Source organism: Accipiter gentilis, chromosome Z, assembly GCF_929443795.1.
Source record: "Accipiter gentilis chromosome Z, bAccGen1.1, whole genome shotgun sequence".
Classification (NCBI taxonomy): domain Eukaryota; kingdom Metazoa; phylum Chordata; class Aves; order Accipitriformes; family Accipitridae; genus Astur; species Astur gentilis.
In genome coordinates this window covers 79,946,989-79,971,162 of record NC_064919.1, presented here as the reverse complement: position 1 = coordinate 79,971,162, position 24,174 = coordinate 79,946,989, and the positions used below count along the sequence as shown (strand labels likewise).

General features: G+C 43.5%; 2 protein-coding genes across 7 annotated transcripts in view; one reads left to right on the top strand and one right to left on the bottom strand.

The window, feature by feature from the left end:
• The window catches only part of KIAA1328 (KIAA1328 ortholog), a 187,463-nt gene extending 187,206 nt beyond the window's left edge, over nt 1-257 (bottom strand). The window contains exon 1 of one of the 2 annotated variants that reach the window (XM_049795405.1): nt 146-257. In XM_049795405.1, coding sequence (XP_049651362.1) covers nt 146-257 — 112 coding nt within the window. Of the gene's footprint in view, nt 1-124 lie in introns of both variants that reach the window. The other variant, XM_049795407.1, reaches the window with a different exon arrangement.
• A 298-nt stretch (nt 258-555) lies between these two features.
• Nucleotides 556-23,802, top strand: TPGS2 (tubulin polyglutamylase complex subunit 2). 5 transcript variants are annotated; one of them, XM_049795732.1, is made up of 7 exons: nt 556-713; nt 5,193-5,272; nt 14,000-14,087; nt 16,360-16,491; nt 18,149-18,262; nt 19,633-19,793; nt 21,738-23,802. In XM_049795732.1, exons 1-7 carry the CDS (start codon nt 641-643, stop codon nt 21,978-21,980), a joined length of 891 nt encoding a protein of 296 aa, XP_049651689.1. In that variant the 5' UTR covers nt 556-640; the 3' UTR covers nt 21,981-23,802. The 5 variants fall into 5 exon arrangements, with proteins under 5 accessions (XP_049651689.1, XP_049651690.1, XP_049651691.1 ...); XM_049795733.1 differs by lacking the exon at nt 556-713 and adding an exon at nt 5,457-5,686 and having other exon boundaries at nt 5,196-5,272; XM_049795734.1 differs by lacking the exon at nt 556-713 and adding an exon at nt 5,476-5,686 and having other exon boundaries at nt 5,203-5,272.
• The last annotated feature ends 372 nt before the right edge of the window (nt 23,803-24,174 follow it).

Sequence of the window (24,174 nt, the reverse complement as noted above, 5' to 3'; positions counted from 1 at the left end):
ACCCCTACCCCTCCCCCTCCCCCCCCCCCCCCCCGCCCCTCCGCAGCTCACAGCCTTCCCGCCCACGGCCACGGCACGGCCCCGGGGTGGAGGACCCGCCGCGCCCCCCCCCCCCCGGAGCTACCCGCGCTCCGCGGAAGGATACTATCCCGACTCCAGTAAACGCCTCCGCCCGGCCCGCCGGCCACCTCCGCCATCTTGAAACAACCGCCACTCCCAGAGTGCCCCCCACCGCCCCCCCAGCGCTCGCCGCCCATTGGCTGCCGGAGCCGGCTTCGCCTCGCCGCTGCCGGGGGCCGCGGGGCGCTGCCGGCGGGCGGAGGAAGAGGGGCACGCTGGGAGTCGTAGTCCTCGGAGCGCGGGCTGACGAGGGGGCTGCGCTCCCGCGGAACTACCACTCCCGTCAGGCCGCCTCGCGCCTCCCGCCCGCCATAGGCTGGCCGAGGCATCCGACGGGAGAACTACTACTCCCAGCGCACCCGCCGCTACGGGGTGGGAGGAAGGACAAAAATAGTCATTCCCTTCCCTCCCTCATCTACCCCCCCTCCTCCACCCCGCACCCATGCACACGCCCCCATCGGTCTCTCCCTGCGTACCGGGGCGTTGACGGTGAGGGCAGCCGGGCAGGGGCCTGCGGAGGATGGAGGAGAAGCCCTCCGCCAGCATCAAGCCCTACCTGGACAAGCTCACCCTGGGGATCACACGGATACTGGGTGAGTGGCGGCGTGCGAGAGCCGCCTGGGCTCGGGGTAGGGCGGGGGGGAGCGGGGGGGGGGGGGGGGTGTCACTCGGTTGCCACGGAAACCGCCGGGGGCGGGAAGGGGCCGCCTCCCTCAGCGCTCAGGGCGGGGGTCCCGCGGCGGACCCGCAGGCCTCGGCCCCGGCCGCGGTCTCCCGGGCCGGGCCGGGGCAGGCCGGGCCCGGCGGTGGCTTCCCCTTGGCCGCCCCGCCGCCGACAAGCGGTGAGCAACCGCAGGGCGTGAGGTGTGGGCGCCCGCAGGGGCGGTCGCAGGTTCCTCCTCTGGAAGGACGCGGCTGTGCTGCTTCTGCGCGCACACAAGACACAAAGCCCTTGTTCTTAGGGTTTGGATCAACGGCAGAAATCCTGAATCTCTCGACTTGAGAGGGAGGGCCTACCGCTTCAGGGGAAAAAACAACAACCAAAGCACAAAGAAAGAGAAGGTGGTGGTTTTTTCAAAACCATGCGTAATTCTTAGCATCTGTTGTCATCTAGGGTCAGCAGGTAGCGTGCCCAATGGAAGGAGTTCGGTGTGGTGCAGTGTTCTGGCGGAAGACTAATCTGTGAATCTGCTCAGATGAAATCCCCGCAAATAGTCACCCTGCAGCTTATTCCCTAGCATGGGACTCTTTCCTTGTTTGCCATCTCCAGGTTTTGCTCATGTCTTGAGCCTTGCATCCCTTTGAAGTTCAGCAGGAGTGCAAGGCGTTCAACATCTCGAAGTAAGGCTTCTCAGACGAAACTTCATTCCTGGCAGTAGAATGACAAGAATTGGTGAAAGTATTTGCACATGTAAAGGATTTTAGCATCAGACCTTTCATCTGCCCGCAGCTTGGGCCAAAGAACTGTCATGTTTGTATGGCTGGAAAGCAGTACGTCTGTCCCAAGCCTTGCATACGACAACATTACAAATTGCAGTTCCAGAAATTCCTATGAATTTTAAAGCCAAAGGTGACTGCTGTAATTACCTCCCCCAGCCTGCAGGACAGTGAGTTTCATCTGGTAACTTAAGTGTTTTGCTAATTGCACATGTTTTGAGATAGCTGCTCAGACAGACAAGATTAAAAGACCGGGGCAAAATTCTTGCTGTGGTCTTCAGTGAGGACAGGATTTCAACCTCAGTCCCTGTTCAGCATTCTCTTACTGACTTATTACTGGACTTCCTGGGGTGGGGGGTCCAGTTGTGAGGTCTGGATAACATTATCATTCTACTCTGTGAGAGTATTAAAAAGGTGACACTACTGATGATCAACCATCATGGGCAAATGCTTCTTTGAAGTAGCTCTTTTTAAAAAATTCCTGGCCCTGCCCACATTTTCACCACCCAGGCTCAGATGTATGAGATCTGCACGGTGGTAACTGTATCCAAAAGTGATGTTGCCATATAAACTGTTTTGGGTAGGTGTGTTATTTACACCATCAAGACATGGCAATGCAGGCTTGGCTCTGAAAGTCCTGTAGCATCCCTTTCACATGGAAGGTGTTTCCTGGTTTGTGTTTGGGATTTTTTTGGTTTTCTGTCTGTATCTCTGATGACTTGTGTTTTGCAATATAGCAATGCACACTCCAGTCCATTGCAGTGATGTTTTACTCTGGTTCTGTTCTCTTGTCTCTCCACTCCTTCTGGGAATTTTGCACACTTTTTCCTAGTGAAGTAGTCCAAAGCATGTAAATTGTGCCACCATTAATTAGAATTGCTGAACTAATTGGGAAACATTACCAATCTGTTCAGTGTTTGTTTCTTTCAAATACCAAAGGGTATATCATTCAGAAAGGTGCCTTCCTTGGTAGTTTGCAGCACTAGAAACTATCTTATTTTAAACCTTCTTTTGGGAAGTCTTATGAAGCCAGTAGATACTTTTCTGCCTACCATAACGTAAAAGCAGTAATAGGCTTTTAACTGTTGAGTTTGTGAAATATTTTTTTCAGGAGATAGAAATGATCATATAATGGAACTCAACATAATCCTTTTAAGCAAGAAAATTTTTCACATAGAGTATATGGGAGCTTGAGGCCCAATTTTCCATACCTTTATGAGCAAATGTTCATGGCACCATTTCAAAAACACTCCTTTAAACAAATTCTGTATATGAGGTTGCAGGGGGAGAGGGTTGTTTTGGTTTTTTTAACTTGTAGTCTCTGTAGAAGTCCCTACAAGGTGGGACATTTCTCACAGGCATTATGGAGGTTATATTTTGAGGAAAAAAGAGAGGCATCTTTCCCATTGCCCATATGATTCATTTTGCTGAAGTTCTATGACTAATAGGAAGTTCCAGAATGGTCAATTGCTGACAACTAAATCTGAATGGGAGGTGTTAGCTGCTCTGGACAGTCCAGAGCAGGACCATACTTTACTATTTACAGTCTTTATTAGATAAGAATGTAACTATTTGGACATTTTAAAAAGTTGCTGAAAGCTAATCCTACTTGGGCAGTATTAGCAGTACCGTAAGGACTGATAATGCTGTGATTTCCTGCTTCAGCTTTGTGTCACTACGTTACATTGACTCTTTCTGATTAATACTGCAAAGTGTTTTTGGAAGCTTTCAGATGAAATGTCCTAAAAATAGGACAGAGTCTACTGTGATCTTGATTCAGAATAGTTAATAGGGAGGAGCCACCTGAACTAGTTAAGCTTTATCCTGTATCTTTTGCCTAACCTCAGTGGCTTCTTTATTTCTTCCATATGGAAGAAAAAGGAACCCATGGCAGACTTCATTTCCTCATTAATGTTTAATGGCGCTCCCATTCATACCTACAGACATCTGTTAAAAGTGGTCTTCAGTTTACCCACAGGATATTTTTGGTATAACATTCAGACTTTTAAGATGGAATTTCTCTTTCTTTTGATCTTGGATTTGGTTCAGACCTCTTTAGTTGCAGTTCTCTCATTCTAGACATCTTCTTTGACTGATAGGGGATTTAATCTTCCGTCATCCCAGCCGAGTCATTGTGCATGATGAATTAAACATCCCTGCTGTTTTCTTTGATCACAGAAATAACAACTACTCTGTTATTATAATCTCTTAACTTCTCATAAGGCTTGCATAGCTTAGATGGAAAAGACCAGTTAGATCATTGATTCCACACGCTTCTTTAGAAGCAGAATATGTAAGGATGGCTTATATTTAAGCAAGAGACAGATTCCCCCCACCTTGCATCCGTCTATCGGAAGTGAAACATGGCGAAACATCAGAGTCTTCTGTATGTTGGGGCCCCCCCTTTACCAGACAAATTACCTAGGTGACCTACTATGATTTTACGTTTTTTCTTTTTTTCTGTCTTTAACTTGGTGTTTGGTTTTCTGGTGCTATGTTTTGGTTTTTAAATTATCTGACCATTTACCAATCAATACTTCCAATTAAAGCTAAGTTTAGACTTTCTGAAACTGAGTGCTGCTCTTCCACCAATAGAACAGACAAGGACAATGCCACTGCTAGAATTAAAAGCCCAGTGCTGGAGATAAAAACCAAACCAAAGCTCTCTAGTGACTGCCTTTCCTGTCTAGTGCACTGTGCATGTTTTACCAGAAAGCAATTACAATCTGTGTGAATGCTTTGGAAGCCAGTACTTTCACAGCAGAGCTGGTCTTGAAAGCCCTGCATAGTGATCGCTTGTGTTCCACGGCCCTCTGTGCTGGGCTTGCAGTTCCCACAACAAGAAGTTAGTAGTCTTTCTGGACCTGATCCAAAGTGAATGAAGTCAGTGGGAACTATTTCACTTGGCTGTAGATGAAGTAAAACATCAAGGGAGACTGTTCTGCCATCACACACCTGCAAGGATAGCACCATGTAGATTAGTATGTTGCATTTATATAGCATTCTTTCCCATAAAATATTCAGATGATTTTTAAAAATGATGAGCTCAGTGCTTGCAACAAATTTGCACATGTCCAGCTGGGATTCCAGAGAACTGATGTTTGCTCATGCAGATCCCTTCAGCAGGATCAGATTCTGTCTCTGTTCAAACCCACTGAATCCAGTGCTGAAGTGTGCCCATCTTTGTGGAATACAGTTAGCAATTCACAGCAACACTGCACAAATCTTGTGTCAAGCTGAGAATATACTACTCAACTGAAACTACAGGGCATAATTACAAAGAAAGATTCATCTCTCTTTTAGAGTTTGCCGGGGAACCCATGCTTGATTTTTCCATTAATCCCCTGCAAAAGATCACACCTTGAATACAAAATGTGTGTGTGTGTGTATATATGTGTATATATATATCTATAAAAAACATCAAAGGGTGGTGTCTTATGCAGCACTAGGCATCCTCATGCCAAGACATGCTGCGTACAGTTACAGACAAAGTGACTGCTCAGTCACCAGCACAATGCTTGCACTCATTAATGCCTTTTCCCCAGCTGTCAGTCAGGTTAACTTGCAAAAGCATCTGGCTCACTGTGTTGGTGTTACCTGTTCCAGCTGCAAACATACTCCTCTTTTCCTTTTAGAGACTTCTCCGGGGGTTACTGAGGTGACATTTGTGGAAAAGGAGCCAGCTGAACGCCACACAATCATTTCATGGGAGCAAGTGAGTATTTTCATGATCATACTGCAGTAAGGTCAGTCTGAAAGTACAGCAGCCCATGGAGAATGTTGAATGCAATGGCTACCTTGTGCTTGTTTGTGAGACAGCCTGTTACCCAGTTTGAAGCACAGGAGAGCCTAAACAGATCTTGCTTTTCTTTTTTTTTTTTTTTTTTTTTTTATGTCAGGTATTACTCTGTCTTGTAGGCTATCACATGCACCTGATCCGTTAGAGAAACTTCATCAGTGTGGGTATATTCAGAATGACAACGCTAAGAAGAAATCACACAACTGTAGTAGGCAGCAACAGTGGTGACTCAGTGGAGAACAAACATTGTTCTGACTCATGTCTGAAACCATTTTCCATTTCCCTTTCAAACAAAATGAAGAAGCTCTTTATTATTCATGGCCATTAAAGGTAAAGGCCTCAAGCTGGAAAATACCACAGAGCTACCCAGTTCGTTCCAGTTAGCTATTTCTCTTTTCAGTCTCAGCTATTGACCTCCATTTCTCATAGTTCCACCTCCTCTTTGGCTAACTGACCCAATCTTTTGGCCAAGGCATGTCCCATTGCCTGTTTTGGAAGACTATGAAGGACACATGCTACCTTCACTCCACAGTAGTTGACCTCACTGCATCAGACTGCGTGACCAGAGGGCTCCTGAATACTGTTGTGTGACTCTGGTGAGCAGAGATGGCATTTTTGGTTCCCTTTTTGAATATACATGTTTGTCAATCCCGTGACCATGGGAGAATAACTGCTTTCTAGGTATCGCTCATATGTAGGGAAAGGACAGTAGAAGCCAATTAGCCTTTGGAAAGTGGCAAGGCAGAGGATGGAGTTGAATGAATCATCCTCCCTCTGCTCCAACCCTGGATGTGCCCTAATGCACACACACCCAGAGACTGCACTTGTTACCACTACTTGAAATAACTTCCCTTTTGATGACGCCATTTACAGTTTTTCCTAAACAGTAGGGAAAAATCTTGCACTAGTTTTGGTAACACCCTATCCCAATTAGTGATATTTATCAAGAATTTATAAATCCAGATCAGAATGTATGTGATGTAAACCTGTACTATTTACTGAAACTTGTACAGTAGCCAGCAGCTGTGGTCAGGCAGAAATGTCTGGTTTTTCAGGTTTGTGTGAACTGATTCCTGATATCCTGTAGCTGTTGTTCAGGTGTAATTAACTGGGCTGGAAAGTCTGAGGCACCCTGACCGTGAGCAGCAGCAGATTGACATTCACTCATTTTTCTGTTGAGTGGAGAGGACTGCTTCTTCTGAACACAGTATTGCTCTCATTTTCAGGTACTCCTACTCCTCCGAACTAAACTGGGTTTGTTTCAAAATTGAGCTATTCTTGTAAATCCAAACCTTGAAATACTACAGCCAAAGCACTTTGCTCCAAAGATGTCAAAACAAAATTTCAGGTTCCTCCCCTGCAGTGGTGGACTAAGTTAATTGTGGAAGTAAACAGTGAAAATAAAGTAGATTCAGTTGAGCTGGGCTGCTAATGGTGAAGGACTTTGCTATCTATTTCTTTGCTTTTGTTTCCAGTTGCTTTGAAAAAATCTGAAATCTCCCTTCTCAGATTAAAATTCTTTTTCCTTTTTTTCTTGAGCTTTGGGGTTGAAGTCTGGTATCTAACACAGCTCACACAATTACAGAATGTCCTGCAGTGATGATAAAGTGCAAAGCACTCAGCACCTCACAAGGCCCTTCCAGGATGAACTTGTACCTCATTTTTCCCCAAACTCACCCTGCTTCAATCTGAATACAAGTTTATGTGTACCAGATGTTCACTTTTATTACTGGGTTTGGGGTTGGTTGGTTTTTTTTTTAGCCACTAGGTGGCAATACTTATGCACATAATAATTTCTCCATAGCTGAGATTTTAACAAGATTTTTGTCACAGTCTATATTTTTAACTCCCTTTTACGTATTTGGTTATGAAAGTATTTGCAGGGGTTTTTGTGTGATGTGGGGAAAACTGGTCAAACTATTCCCAAAATTACATTCTTTTTCCCAGAAAAACTGTCTTTTCATTGAGACTAACCAGATGAAAGCTCTGTTCTTAAGGTCAGGGGTTTTTACATTTTTTTCTAGAAGCAATTTTTCCAGTCCTATTTCAGTTTTGCAATGGGAAGGTATTTCTGCTGAAAGAAAATCTATGGTATTCAGAAACTCTCAAAAGAAAAACAACCATTTTTTAATTATGAATGATTAAAATTATATTCTAATAATGCTGGCAATATGTATTTTTGTCTCCATCAGCTGTGTTTGTTAAATTGAGCTGTGCCTGGTTTGTGCTAGTATTTAACTGTATACTACAATGGAAGTTTTAAAATCTTAGATCAGCTTATTGAATGTCCATTAGCTGCCATGAGGGTTTGCAGGGGAAGGTAAGCTTCATGACAGGAGGCAGTGCAGTAAAGACAGTAGGAAAGCAGAAGGGAATTTTTCCAATGCTTTCTGTAGAGGCAGAAAGAGCTTTTAAGTCTTATACTTCTGGAAGTCAAACCTGAAATCAATTCTGAATATTTTATTAGAAATCAGCACACCTGCAAAAATATTTAAGTTATATGATTGTCAAGTGTTTACATGGATAGCATTGCTTCCCCAAAACTTTCAAGCAGTTCAAAATATTTTAATAAAAACAGATAATTTTTTCACCTTTCCTGATATTTAGACCTACCAAGATGTTACATTTTCCCCAAAAAAGTGAGACAAGCAATAGAAGGGGGAGTAGAAACAGAGTTACCAGGTCACTGGAACATCAGCATTCATAACGGTATATCACCCTAGAAACCCATTCCCACTCCTAAAATTAGGCTGGCAACTGCCCTGTTCCCCTCCACGTGCAGTTTTTCAAAGTAGGTGTTATACTAAAATATTGCTAGGAGGCACTCTGCTATCTGCAGTGACAATGTCTGAACCACATTTTTTTTGCCTCAACCAGAAGAGGAATAAGTCACTCACATCATTGTTTTGGTTTTCAAAAAATAGAAAATTGTGGTCTGTTAGGGGGAGCTGGACATCCCTGAGCTCAGCACCACAGCAGACCAAGGAAATTGTAGGGAGTCATTTTGCCTGTTCTCTAATTGGCTTGTTAGCAGTGTCTGAACTGCCCCTGGCTGGCTGTAAGTGATCCCTGCCCATCACATTGCTGGAGCTTTGATATTCTACAACTCTACATGGGAAATTTGTTGTTTCTCGTTATGCGCTTTGTCTACAAAGATTTATTTTTCTGTAATAAAACCATAAAAAAGCCCTCAAGCAACCTGGTGCTTTCCTGTTGTGGGCTGTGTTAGGTTGCCAGACAATTTAGAAACTCTCTCAGCAGGTGAATCTCAGTGGGAACTGTGGTGGTGGTTCCTGGCTATTCTAGAAGTCTTCCTCATTGCATCTACCATATCTCTTTTTGACTCAAAAGCATGCATGCACGTGTGCACATCCACAAGAGTCCTCTTTGCCATCCTCCTTATAATGTCCTGCCTCAGCATTAGGTAAGCCTGCCATCTCTGATCCCCAGGAGCACAGGATCTGCCCATCTTCAACCTGCCTTGTGGCCCTGACCATGGGATAGGCAAGGAGGTGGATCCAGAAGAACCAGTGCATGAGGAAAGGTGTATTTCTTCAAGCTGCATAACAGGAGAGAGGCTGGAGAACTATGGGGAAGTAGATAGTGTTTCTGACACAGTGTTCCTCTCCTGTGGGGCCTTATATAATATGCTGATTAAAAACTGGCTACACAGCACCATCCTCAAGAGAATTGCCAGATCCTGTTCTCTGCAGCAGGGGATCAGGTCTGCCCCAGCCCTATGCCTTGCAGGGCGAGAAATCCAAGCAAGGTGATCTCCCAGGAGACCCCTGAGATCACATTTGTAAAAGGTGCAACAAAAACATCTCAGTATGTTACATAAATTAATATCTGCATACACCGGCAGCTAGGGCAGACTAGTCATGAAGCAGCATGATGTTAGGGAGAAAGAAAGGTGGCTGCTGATGTGCTCTGCTACTTGGAAGCCCTGAGAAGTGACATAAATCCCTTCCTTCTCTCCCCTGAAGTTGGATAAAACTCATTCAGTTTTTTCGAGAAATCTCTCTAGAGCTGTATGTTTTGATTGCTGTCTGTTTCTTTAGGATATTTGCTTGGGAGGCATTGTTTCAACAGTGCTTTAAGTGCATTGCCATATGTCAGTGTTTTAGCTCTGGATCCAGTGCTGATCAGGTATTGGCAGCAAAACTACCCTGGTTCTAATATTCTTCTCTATCCTCAATGGACTGTGCTTTCTTGGGAGACTATTTGGGGATATTACGGGCAATAAACAAAAGAAATAGACCTCACACACCATATTGGGCACTTGGGATATTTTGTTTTATGAGCTGATGAGTGTAACCAGATGACTGGAGTGAAAACAGCTGCTTGCCAGGGCTGTGGTTAAGCCACATCTGGCACATTATTAGGAATATTGTATTTTATGTGGCTGGAGATCACAAACCTGGAAACTATCAGTTGAGCAAGAGGAGTACAGAGCTTGAGAAGCCATCTTTAATATATAGTAGTGGCTTGTTTCTCTGACTTTGCTGTCAGAAGACCACTGTTTTGGCATCATAGGCTCATGTGGCTGAGCACAATATGACAGATCAATCAGTCCTGTCCATCAGATGGGAGAGGTGGGTATTAGTGAAGCTTTCTATGTAGAGGTCTTTTCCTGTAGACCCCAGATCTGTTCTGGTGCAGCATTTTCCACTCATGTATTTTGCACCAACATTTGGAAAGTCATGCAAAGTGACATAGTTAGGAGAATCCTAAAATAATTGGGGAGAGCAGCCATTTGGAAAAACGTGCACATGTTAATCTTTCCATCCAGTTTTCCTTGTCTTAATCAGCTATATTTGATAAATTGGTCTGTGGCCGGCTTATAGTAGTATTTAACTGGATACTATGCTGGAAGTTTGAAAATCTCAGATTTTGTCATCCCAATGGATCTCGTTCTTCTGCTTAGAGGATAACACCCACTGAAGTCAAGAGCATTGTTCACATATGTTTTTTTACTGCTGGCGTAGATTAGTTAAAATTGAGGGCTTTGAAATGGACTGAAAGTGCTGTGTAAACATTTGTACTCTTCTGAGGTTTTGTAGCAGGTCTGTCATATTTTCTTTCTTCATAGTTTTAAGCATAGTCACTGTGCTTACAGCTACAGCTTGAAATTGGAAGTGGTGAAAGCGCAGCATGAAATTATAAATATTTAGGGCTGAGAAGAGCCCACAGAAGAAGGTGTGTTTGTTAAAAGCATTTGAAGAACTTCAGATATGTACATGTGGTTTAGTAAACTCCTGAAACATAACCACCAGGGCCTCAGCCGTCAGCAGGCTTTTATCAAAGGACGATAAATTCTTCTCAAAACAAAGTTTCTACAGTATCAGATTCTCTGCTTTAATACCTATTGCCTCTGAAGATTTTCCCTACCTGGGTTAGGAAAGCACTGTGCTAGTGACCAGGCTGCTTGCTGATGGGGTAAGTAAAGTGACCTGCCCTATTGCAAGTGGCAAAGCCATTAATATCTGGTACTTGTCAGTAGCAGGCTGTCAGCATAGATGGATATGCTTAGAAAGTAAGTTAACATGCAGGAGTGAAGGTTGAAGGTGAGTAAGAGGATCCTGCACAGCATATACACCTCAGTTTAAGGAATAGGGACTGTAACAACTCAATGAAAGTGACTGTGAATAAGGCTTTAACAGGCAGAAGGGCTGCCTTCGTCCTAGAGGAGGGAGGGGATGTGGGCAGGAGGAGGCCAGCACTTTCCCTTGCTCATGCCAGTCACTGATGACCAGAGGCCAGCATTGCAGCTGGATGCACAGCTAGCAGGTAGCTCCTGCTGGATAAATGCATTGAGGCAACATCAGGACAGACAACAGGATAAGCACAAGTGGTAGACATGGGGAAGAATCTGATCAGCATCTCTTAAGATGTTACAAATTCATGCCCCAAGTGAAGCAGAACTACATGAACTGCATGTGCATGTCTCTTTTCCTTAGCAACTGGTTACTAGAATATTCTTCCTTTATTTTATGAGGCTTTGAATGTTATATTTTCTGGTAGCTGTAGGGAAGTAGTCCCAGCAGAGGCACAATATTGGAAAGCTATTAACATCTGACCCCTCTGCTTTCTCCAAAGCAATTCTCTAACTGCTCGAAAACCCACCTCTGAGGCCAGACCGTGAATACCTACTTGAATAACATCGTGATCTGTGGCAAGATAAGCCTGTATGAGGCTGACCTACAAATGTTCTTAAAGTTTGTACTTCTATCTTTTCTTGCTTGGAGTGTCAAACTCACCTCACAAAGAGCAGACCATGTCCAACAGCATGTCTTTAAAGCTGACTGAACAAAAATACACCTTTTTTAGAAAAAGCTGAAAATCCTGTCACAAAAGTACTTCAATTATCAGACATGCTGTGTTGCAAATCTCACATTATTTGTCCATTTTCCCTGTAAAATGTAGCTCCCAGAGTCCTGTGATTATAAACAGGTCTCAGATCACCATTTTAAAGGAGAAGTTGTCTATCCTCTTCATTTAATGACAAAGCTTGACCCTCAGGGGGCTTATTTGTGTCTTTGTTCCTGAGCAGATGTAAAAGCACATTGGTCTGAAAAGGGAGAATGACCACAAGTTGCAGCTTGGAGGTTCAGACTGCAATTAGGAACACTTATTCACAAGGAGGATGGTCCACCCTTGGACAAGTCAATGCAGAGATTGTGGAACCTGCACCATCAGAGACTATCCTGTGTTTTGGGATCTGATTCTTTTGGAGTCTTGAGTTTAATGATACTTTAAATGCAAACTTGCTTCAATCTTTTTCAATCTGTTTTTTTCTCTGAAACAATTACAAACAAAACAATGAGTAAGTCCTTTAGTCATGCATTTTGACTGTCTTCTTAAAACTGTCAGGCTTCTGTACTGTTTCATTTTGTGTTCTTGACACATCAACAGGAGTGGAGGATCTCTGGTCTGCAGCCACTCCTGTCACCAGGAGCTGTGCCTGCAATTCCTATAGCTCTTTGGGCTTCTTGTTATTCTGAGGATTAAGCCTTCATCCTTTCTTCCTCATATTTGTTGCTTAGCTGAAGAGTCTAAGTTAAGAAAGGCTACTTCCACAACCAAGATAGGTATAGGAGTAGGATCCTGGTTTTTAGAAGCACTCTCAGCAGCTCACTGGAGTTGCTTCTTTTTCACTGTTGGCTCAGGCTTAGGAGCCCCAGCCAAGCACTGAAGCTTGGTGAGATGAAGCCAGACCAGCAGGTTTGTGGGACTGACTCTATGTGTATTTGCACATATAGTGTTTGTTAAGTGAAAAGTCAAACCTGCTTGATTATGTGCAGCTGTGGCGTCTATGCTTCTCTCACATACTTGGAACTGAAATCCCTCAGAAGAGAGTCCTTGTGCTACTATTATATATGCTTTAGAGGAACAGGTAGGTTTAGTCTGATTTCACTTAAAGCAAAACTCTACTCTTGTAAGCCATATATATGAAAAAGTCAGTTGTTCTTATATATGTGATCTTGGAGTGGCTGTTAGTGTCAAAGGATAATATGTCATCTCAGTCAGGGAACAATCTGTGAGAGACTGAAAGAGTTAATGTCTCAAACATTGTGGTGGGGCAAGTTCTGCTTAAAGACAAACCCTGCATAGCAAGGAACCAAGGTGAAAAGCCTATCAGCTCAGACACCAGCAACAGGAGGGGGAGGGCGTGCTGGAGGGTGCGCAGCTCCCTGTTCTGATAAGCTGTTCTGATACAAAGATCAAACAATGGCCCTGTCTGCAGGGAAGGAGAAGTTACTCCACAAACGACCCCCAAGCCCAAAGGCTCACAAACTGCTCATTAACCTGAGTTTGGGTGCCCGCCCCGAAGGAGGGGTAAAGGTGATAAAAGGACACAAACTGAAGCCCTGGGCTCGCAAGCCCACTGGAACTGGACCCCTCGGCTGACTAAGCCAACACTGGACCCAGGACTGGTGAAATCTCTCTCTCTTCCTTTTTCTCTCTCTGTCTTCTTCTCTCTTTCCTTTTCCTTTTCCACAATCCCTACACCTCATCCATTTCAAGACATAAACTGTTGACCAAGTCTGAGACTAAGAGTGGATCCAAGCCACCCCTAGGCTCTTCTCTGAGGAGGAATCTAGAAAGTAAGGGGGTCTGCTCTGAACCTCATGACTCAACAGGAGGGATCTCTTCATTCTCTGAATTGATGTATATGGTTACCATGGGTTACACGGTTTACAGTAGTTATGCCAATTCCTGTTGTGAGAAACCCTGCCACCTACTACCAGGCCTCCCCAATTCAGTTTGCTTCTGTCATGATTAAAATGTTTAACTGATCCGTTTGGTGTCGTTTCACCTTAATTTAGCCGGAGGGAATTTTGAATTAAACATGACTCCCTGGTCTGTCCAGTCTGGGTCGTGACACAATCCTGTAATGATCTTGTGATGACTGACTGCTCATTGTGAAATTCACCCAAGTCATCTTAATACAGTAGCACAGACCCAAGAAATCTGCAGTTTTCTCTCAGGGTTTTAGGATAAGATATTTGAGCTGATTTGCGTCATCTTAGAGTTGAAGGGAACCATTTGATGGCAAATATTTCTATACCAATGTTCGGTTGTTCTTTGGGTTGAGGCACATTCTGCATTTTCCTATAACACTTTGATTGTTACTTGCAGAAAAACTCCTGCATGTTGCCAGAGGATTTAAAGAACTTCTATCTTATGACTGATGGCTTCCAGATGACCTGGAGTGTGAAGACCGATGGTGAGTCCATGTATTCCTCTCTACCAATACCCTCATTTCATTGCAGCTGGTCTTTCATTTGCAGAATCTCTTTAATTTCAAACTTTCTTTCTGCACAGTCAATACACATCTATCAGTGTCCTACATTAGTCTGAGCAAAAGCACATGTGCCAAGCCATTTTGAATGAAAAATTAGCACCTTTCCTTAACTCACAAGAAAATGAAGTGATTCGTTTCTGCTAGGCAGCTTGGTCAGTGGCTAAGGAGAACTGACCTCTGAATTAATAGGTGAGTGCAGTTCTGCATGGGATTGTAGACTATTTTAGAGATGTCCTGGTGAGGAAAAAAATACGATTGCACATGAGAGGTCTCCTCCTAATGCAACAGGGCAAAGCTTGTTGCTTGCATGTGCTGGACTTCCACAGACGAGACAAGTACACTGAACACTGGCTAGAAACCAAACAAGTCTTCATGGCATAAATACCATTCTGTAATACACTGGCCATCTGTTGAAACTCAAATTTAGGTATGTAGTTTAAATCTCATACCTAGACTCCCTCTGTAGTTTGCGGAGAGAGAAGCAGCTCTAGCACATTATGCTATCATAATGCAGTAAGAGAAGTCACCCTCTGATAATGCCTCTTTCTCATTAAAAAGTATATGTACATGCCAGAGCCTGATTCTCCTTTCCACCAGCTGAAGTCCATTCACTAGAGTTATTTCTGGAGTCACTGGTGGAAGTGAGAACAGGACCGAGCTTTATTGTCCATCCTTGTTTGGCAAGAATCAGGCAGTTCATTCGCTCTGCACTGGAGCCCTGCAACTATTATCGTGGCTCTCATTGCCTTCAAGTGAGATCGTCAAATTGGGCTGTGGATATTGCTCGCTTCTGGAGATGAGTGTCAAATACTGGGTTTTCCTCAGGAAGTGGAATTTCATTTCAGAGACAGTTGACATCACGGTTCTAGGACGTTGTCATGGTTTAACCCCAGCCAGCAACTAAGCACCACGCAGCCACTCACTCAAGTCCCCCCCACTGAGTGGGCTGGGGGAGAAAATCGGGAAAAGATGTAAAACTCGTGGGTAGAGATAAGAACGGTTTAATAGAACAGAAAAGAAGAAACTAAAAGTGATAATGATAACACTAATAAAATGACAATAGTAATAATAAAAGGATTGGAATATGCAAGTGATGCACAATGCAATTGCTCACCACCCGCTGATCGATGCCCAGTTAATCCCAGAGCGGCGATCCCCCCACTCCTCCCAGTTTTTATACTAGATGTGACTTCACATGGTATGGAATACCCCTTTGGCCACTTTGGGTCAACTGCCCTGGCTGTGTCGCCTCCCAGCTTCTTGTGCCCCTCCAGCCTTCTTGTTGGCTGGGCATCAGAAGCTGAAAAATCCTTGACTTTAGACTAAACATTACTTAGCAACAACTGAAAACGTCAGTGTTGTCAACATTCTTCTCATAGGGAACTCAAAAACATAGCTCTATACCAGCTACTAGGAAGACAATTAACTCTATCCCAGCTGAAAGCAGGACAGACCTGCACTGACTCCCATTGTGTTTCAAGTTGGATTTAGTGTGTTGTGACCCCTGAAGACTCTTGTTTTCATGGCACACAAGTGCACAGAGACCAAGGCAGCTCACATAACTGTCTTGTTTGAGCAAGCATCCAGCAGTGCTTTCTGAGGACCTTTACACTGGCACATGGCTGAACAGAGTGCTTGTTGACGTGATGTCTGATAACAGTACTAGTCCTCAGCAGGAGAGACAAGTGACAATTCCTTCAGGAACACCCACATGTTGACACACTGATAAAATCCTGTGTTTGAGTAGGAACCAAGAGGATGCACCCTGAGCAGGTACATAGGGTAGAAGAGGACAAGTTGCCCAATAAGCTATGAATGAGAGGGGTGGTTTCTGGTAGGAAGGACAGCAGCAGGGAAAAGAGTCTTGAGGAGGTGGGTGTAGCTAGCCAGGATTTTTAATAGCCAGTTTCATAGGACTGGGCTAGCTGCAGCACAGGCTTAACCAGCAGTGTACTTCTCATACCTGCAGAGCTCTGAGATGGTGTTGCATCACCTGTAAGTGTGATTCTGAGTTTGAAAAAGCTTAATTTTTGCTCCTGTGGAGCCTAACTTGGTTAAGTGCCCAGGCCTGTTCAGTATTCCCAATTCTTCTCCCCCTCTGTGTTTTAGAAGAGGTTGAGTTGATGTGAAGGAAAAGAAATACCTCCTATGCTTTCCTGACACTGGATGTGATTAATGATCAGTCTTATTGCAGATACCCCAATGCCCCTGGGCTCCATGGTGATTAATAGTGTCTCAAAGCTATGTCGACTTGGGGGTTCCTCTATGTACACTCTGCCTAATGCACCAACACTCGCTGACCTGGAAGATGACACAGATGAGGAAGGTAAGGTCCTGTTAACAGGATAGAAAATGTGCTCTGTCTCATCCCTTTTTCTCTGTTAGGGTAATATTAGGATATAGCACATGGATATAGCAACAGAAAAGGTCACTTCAAGTAGATGGGATTTTCTTTGTCTCCTGGGCTGAATCTACTCTATGTCCTACTAGTCCCGTACAGCCTTGACAGGTAGATCTGTATGCTGTGAATCTCATGGGGATTGTTAATGCTGCCAGTCACTAGGATTATTTGCATCCTCTTTTAACAGCCTGGCAGCCCTCCTGCTCTGCCTTTTCCCTGTTTAAATTTTTAACTGAGGTTTCCTCCGGTGATTCGGCTTCTGAAGTCTTTGTGTACTTATGGTGTTACATGAACAAAAGTAAACAGTTTTTGTCTTGGTAGTGAAAAGACAGATGGATATGCTCTTTGGAATTGGAAAAGTAACTCTGGTAAATACATGGAAGTGTGAGGTGGCACTGGAAAATGTGTGTTTCCAGACTGCCTAAAAATGCTGGGCATCCTGCACTTTGGAGGGAAAAAAAAAAGAAAAAAAGCCTGCTCCTTTTCTCAGAGCTCTCACGGTCTAACAAGACTGGAAGAATTAAGAAGATAAGAACAGAGCCAGGTGTCATGCTGACTCCTTAAAAAATTGCTATTTGATTTCAGTCTTATCTCTGAATCTCTATAGCTGTTTAGCTTCTAAATGTGGCTGAAAGTTTATTTTTTCACATTCCAGCTTGGCTGCAGTCCTGATCTTCTAGCCATTGTAATGAAATGGGCCAAATTCTGCTTCCATTTAGCTACTCAAACTTCCATTGATGCACTCTAAGGTACACTGAGAAAAAGTTACACCCCCACAAAAGTTCTTATCCTGACTTTCATGGAAAATTCTTCTGAAGAGTAAAGCTCTTAAATCCCCTTTCTTCCCCAGCAGCTTTAGAATTCAAAGTAATATTCTGCAAGAACTTGCAGCTGCATGATCCCAAAATGGTCCTGTAGAAATACTCTGTGGTGGTTGTGGGTCACAAGTTGAATATGAGCCAGACTGTGTGGCTGTTGAGAAGGCTGCTGATGTCACACTGGAATGTATGAAGAAATTTGTATGTTTCCAAGTTCATCAAAGTCTTCTGTAAAGAAAAAAAGAATAAACTGTTCTCCCTGTCCTCCTTAGAAAAAAAGAAGGTAGGGCAAAAAAGGGATGGTGGAGAGAACAGAAGTAATGGGAGTCAGTTGAGGAAGATTCAGGATCTACACGAGGAAAACTAAGTGATAACAATGGATTTGGGTTGACTGGCTGGAGATTGTGGCATCTCCAACACTGGAGAACTTTAAGAAAAGATTAGACAAACACCTCTCAAGTGATATCTGTAAAGCTGATCTTGCTTTATGCTAAGGAAGGACTAGAGGGCAGCTTCATGTCTTTTTTCAGCCATCTGATTTTGACTCTCTGGTTTGTTTTGCTACTGGAGATTTAACATTGTTCTCTCTTTTTTTTTTTTCTAAGACAGGGTACTTAATCTTTTCCAAGAAGTATGAATATAATATTTTGATTTAGTTCTTCCGCAGCTGATTTATTAATAAGTATCAAATAGATTGACTCTTTGCAGCAGAGTCACAGTCAGTTTTCCAAACGTGTCTCATGAAGATTTTTTTCTGTTTTCAGGTAATGGAGACAAACCAGAGAAACCACACTTTGATTCTCGTAGTCTTATATTTGAATTAGACCCATGCAACGGGAATGGGAAAGTTTGTCTTGTTTATAAGCACACTAAACCAGGTAAGACTGAAAAGAGCAAAGTTAGCCATCTCTTGTTATGGACTGTATCTGGAGGCCACGTGTATAGAATGATCTTACATTTCTGATCTTCCTTGCAATTTGTAGATGAATATTTACTGGGATGTTCTGTCTCCACTGAAGTCAGGGGCTAAACCTTACAGAGGCTTAACTAGAGCTAACATCTTCCGTCCTTCTAGTGTTGGAGTCTGAGTTATAACTTATGATTTCTGCATGCACAGAAACAGGAAAGCATTCACATATGACCTACAGACAATCATGTTGAAATAATAGAGAGAGCTAGAGCTCAGCCACTAACATATATCTGGTTACTTGCATGTCTCAGAACAATTCCCTTATATTTTGATGAGAAAGGCTGTAACTCTTCTTAGAAGCAAAGGGTAGATGGTAAAAAGGGTCCTTAGCTGATTGAAACAGACTTAGACTAGTTCTTCCACCTGGTGCATGGATGCAGAGCCTCCAGATGCTAACTAGGTCAAAACTTGGCAGGAAGGGTTGGACAGAAGAGTGAAAGATGTGAGCTGAGCTGTTTCTTCTGACAGATACACAGAAAACTGTTGTCAGTGATTAGTGAAATACCCAAGTAGTTGTCACCTGACACAGTGCACAGGTCACTAGGTGTATGTGTATACATGTCTGTTCACTGTTTGGGGTTACTAGTCTTGCCTTCCAGTGTTAGTGATTTTAGCACATGCAGTGGATAACCTGGGCAAGGGGAGAGAGCATTGTTTACAGGTGTTGATGTCAACACAAGAGGCAGTGTGTTTAATTGACAATGCTCAGCATCTCAATACCCCAAGTAAAATAACTTCTTTTTATGTTACAAAGGATGTTGCCACCAGAGAAATATTTGATTGCTGTGGAAAGTTTTTGCAAAATGTGTTTTTGTTGGCAGCACACAGTCCCATGGCTTCCAGACTCTGGACCCTATTCAGTAATCCAGATGACTGACAGTTGAGTTAGTTGCTTTTTACTTTGTGGAGCAGATAAATGTTTGCCATAATTGTACTTTGAACTTACACTACACAGCTGCTCATGTCCAAGCATGTTCCGTCTAGCACATCAGTCCCAGAATAGCATTGCATCCATTTTATGGTGGGGAAAGTGAGTATAATGGCTATTGCAGGAGTATTTTTAGTAAGGCTGGGAGCAGAACCAAGTCCTTTTCAGTCTTCATGCTCTAACCATTAAATGACATTGCCTCTGGATAATCATCTATGTTAGTCAGGGATGCTGCGTTTTAGAAGCTGCAGCCTTTCTGGTAAGTATGTTGTGTCTCCCACCTGGCAATGGCCAGGGGTTGATCTTATCACTGCAAAGCAACAGTGTAATTTTTGTTTGTTTTGTTCTAGTTGTCTCCCCAGACACAGAGATATGGTTCCTGGACAGAGCTCTGTATTGGCATTTCCTCACCAAAACCTTCACAGCCTACTACCGCCTGCTCATTACCCACCTGGGTCTCCCGCAGTGGCAGTACGCCTTCACCAGCTATGGGGTCAGCCCCCAGGCCAAGGTAGGACAGCAGGATCCAGCTCATCAGTATTTTGCATAAGTATAGACTGGAAAAACATCTTCCCAACTTTTGACAAGCAGTCTGTAGGCTCAGGTGGGCCTCCCTGGTGAGCCACAGAAGGGGCCATGAGTCTTTCCCCTATAGCATGTTAACAGTCATTTGTTTATGTTAGTGAATTCACTAACATTGTGTTAACCCTGCTTTTCTCACCAGAGTTGTGCTCTACCTTTGACCTCTAATAGCGGGAGGTGGAACCCCAATTATTTCTTCGCTTTCTTGACTCTGAAGCAAACCTCCACTTCCATGACTGCTGGCAAGTAAAGAGATGTAAAGCAATTCACCCCCACAGTTATGTAAGGTTTGTCTAGATCAGTTTTCTGGGCATAGCACCCAACAAAAGCCTACCGCTCTCTGGGTGGTGAGGAAAGTCCAGTTTACACATCAGACAGAAGCCCAGAGGAAGATTATGAGCTCAAGTCTTGCCAAGAACATGAATTCCTTTGCACCCTCCTCATTCATGAAGGGATGCCTTGTTAGAAATTATGCCCAAAAAGGGACAATTTAAATGCCAGCAGTCCTAGAAGTAGTTACAGGAGAGCTCCAGGTACAGACTCATGACCATTCCAGCCCCTTATTATTGTTATAAAAATTGCTATTCTGTTCTGCCAGAACCCTGCAATTAGAGGCTCCTGCCATTCCTCTGTGCTTGACTGGGCCTTCAGCTTTAACCCTACTTCCACTTTGTGAGAGGTTGGGGAATGGATCTGACAATACTACCGAATACAGCCCATAAACCTGTACTGTGTCTGTGCATGTTGGCAAGGTCTGGCAGGTCTCAGTGAGTAGTGTCCTGCACTTCACCCAGACATGGCAGCTGTCTTACCAGCATGACATTCCTTGGTCCTTCCTCAGCCCTGTGCATACATCAGAACAACTCATAAAAATCACTGCTGACTTCCCATCTATCAATGGCTGTAGAATTTGGTTCTTTGTATTTCTGGTGTCTTGCCTGGTATACTGTGTGCTGCTTTATCAGTCAAGGCTGTGTACATGGTACTCTAGCGTATAGCTGTGCTCTGCCTTTCTGTAACTATCCTGCTAGAATATTTTATTATGTTCAGTATACTCACAAACCTTAGTGAAATGATTCATGTATTACCTAATCATTTGCAGCCTCTGTTAGTTAAAAGACTCCTAGTATGTTAACCATTATCATTTTTAAAGGTCTTCAAGGGTGGTATATTAAAGCTGTTTTCCATTAAGCAGTACATGAATAGATTGTCATCTGCATTTTAGTATTGATCTTTTGTTTATCTTGTTCAACACTTTGTGGATGCTTTCAGTCAGATTTGTAATACCATAACCCCTACAGTGTTATTTCCTGACTTTGTCCATGGAAAACTGATAGGAAAAACACTAAGATATGAGAACTGCAGGGCATAATATTGTGCTAGCATCTGGGAACAAAAAAAAAATATTTATTGTGTTCACTTCTAGATGTAAAATCAGGCCAAAGAGAAACAAACACAAAATCTTTTGTGTAAAGAGTTAAGAAAACTGCATTATTGTATGTGAGGAGAGAGAGTGGGAGGCTATATTTTGAGAAGTTCAACTAGTTTGGTTCCAATTTATAAGCACTTTTAAATTCTAAGGTTTTTTAATCAGGAGTTGCTCCTGATAGGAGTTACACTGCAAGAAAGGTAGTGTTAGGTTTGTGTCTGGTTCTCCTCTTCCCTGTCTGGAATGTGGGGCAGTTCCAGGACTGTAGCTGTAGCTGTGCCTTGTGTATCCTTATCACAAGGCACTCTGTGCAGTCCTGTAAACTGCAAATTGATAAGTGGTGTATGATTAAAATCAGGTCTTGGGGATGAGGGGGAAGAGTGTGGAAGTGTGTAATTGCAGTTTGATTTTAACCTCTTCTTTCCCCATCATCCTGCCTTTCAGCAATGGTTTAACATGTATAAACCCATAACCATCAACACAGCTCTCCTCTCTGAAGAAGCTGATTCCTTTGTGAACAAGCTGGACCCCAATAAGGTATTTAAAAGCAAGAACAAAACTCCAGTGATCAAAAAGAAACCACCCTCCCAGCCAGCAGGCTCCCAAAAGAGTCACATGAGCATGACCACCTCCAAGACATCCTCACTAGCTGGGAATTATTCAAGGAAGAGAGACTCCCAGATCTGACCCTGGACAGCATTTGCAATAAAGCTTTTATATTCTCTGATGCAGAGTCTCAATGGTTGAGACCAAGTTCCTTGTGCATGAATAGTTGTGCCCATGGAAAACACATTGCAGCATTTGCATGAAATATAGCCATGATGTACTCTGAAATGGGAGGGATGTAGTTCCTGGAGTTTTCTGGAAAAACCTTGAGACATTGATTTTATTCCCTTCTGGTACTTGCAGCATGTAGTTTTCAGAGGGCATAAAGAAGCCTTTGATGTCACTGCTCTATAGGGAAGCTTTTGTTCCTATGCAACTACAGCAGTGAAATGAAGGCAAATGTAAGTCACCATTACTTTAATAGACCCATGCTAAAATACAGCATATGAAGATATTTCTGCCATCTCCTTTGAAAGAAACCTGTCCTGACCTTGCATGCTATGGGAGCAGGCTGGAACCCACTGAACAAAGAAATATCTTCTGCTTCAGACAGGATCAAACTCCACACTTCCCTGTGCTCCATCCAACTTCTGCTCTGGGATTCATGGTACAAAGGGACCAGCCTGGGGCTTCCATGTCTCTGCATTGGCCTAGTCACTTCCTCTACAGTCCAGCCTACTTTTTGGCCTTTGTGCCATATCTTTTCAGATATTTATGTCTGTGTGATGTCCTTCCCAGTTAGCCTGAAAGCAGCCAGAAGTGCAAGGTCCCTCACTGCCTCTCCTTTTAACTCTTGTGGGAACTGCTGAGCCAGGGGGTCAGTGGTGTTAAAAGACCCATAAGCCAGGAGGACCCCTTGGTTTGTCACGCATTCATTTGCAAAGTTGACCATTCAAACAGCCTTTGTCACTTTTCAATTGGGCAGGATCTGACCAGGGGCCACTGAGATCCTACAGCCTTAGAAGCCCCTGATGCTGTTTTCTATACTGTAAGTTTTCAGGTTAGAACTGCACTTTAACCCATTCACTGCTGGTTTTCAGTTACATCTGATTGTTTCCATTACTTTTCTATGCCATTCTGTCTCAGATGTGCTGGAAACACATGGTAGCAAACAACTCATGTTGTGCCTAAGCAGGGAAATCAAAGTCACCATCTTCAAATAAGCATTGATTATTTAAACAGCATCACCTTTTATTTATGAAACAGTCACATAATTACATAAGACAAACCTACCTCACAGGGATGTTGTGAGGATTTCACGAGTATTTGTATGGCCTTCAGAAAGATGAAGCCACCCTGTAAGTGCTTAATAGTATTTTAATAAAGAGTTTAATATTTTCCTCCAGAATGAGTGGGTATTTGAAGATGCTTTTGGGAGCAAAGCACAAGGATGTATGGTAAGAGCAGGACACAAGCTGGATGGTTTGGGGTTATTTTTAAGGCAGTGGAGAATCTCTCACTGAGAAGGGGTGGGTTACAGTGTCTCTTAGCTAATCCCATCTTGAGCTACTCTGAAGTTCCCAGTTAATTTCACAAAGACCAAAAGACTCAGCTGTGTGGCAGCTGTTCCACTTCTGTCCTGTGCTCACTGTTCAAACCCTCTGCAGCCCTCAGCCCCAGCTCTGGCATACTTTGCTGGCTTCCAGCACTGCCCAGGGCCCACCCACAAGTGCAGTTGCTGCATTGCCTGGCAGCTGCCCTCTGCCACCCCCAAACGAGAGAACATCCTCTAATGTTAACACTTCAGCCCTCCTAAGCCGATGTGCATCTTGCACTGGCTGAAAATCTGTTTTAGCTGCTCTACTAATGTAAGGTCAGCAATAATGATGAAGCAGAGGTGGCAGGACCTACCACCCCACACCATAGTAATACATCAGTAATCCTTTTAATAATGAGATGTGAATGATCATTAAAGCTGGTAAATGCCATTTACTGGAATTCTGTGCAGTAGTGATATTCTGTCATTTCCTACTCTTTGAGATCCCTGTGTTGTGTGTTCATGGTACTGTGGCTGCAGTCACGTGCTTGACATATATACCATATTTGCTTAAGTGCTTTCTAGAAAAGTTAAGACTGTTGTCACCCCCCTGGGAACAGGCAGCTTCTGATACTGTTTTAATTTTAATCCGATGATACCTCAAACTTGTAAAGCTGTTGTAGGCCCACTTCCTCATTCAGATGGAGGTGGCAGAATTCCTGCAGGAGCAGGGCAGGCTCTTCCCACATTTCTAATGCATTCAGAGTGGAGAAAAGGGTTTGGGTTTTGCGGGTTTTT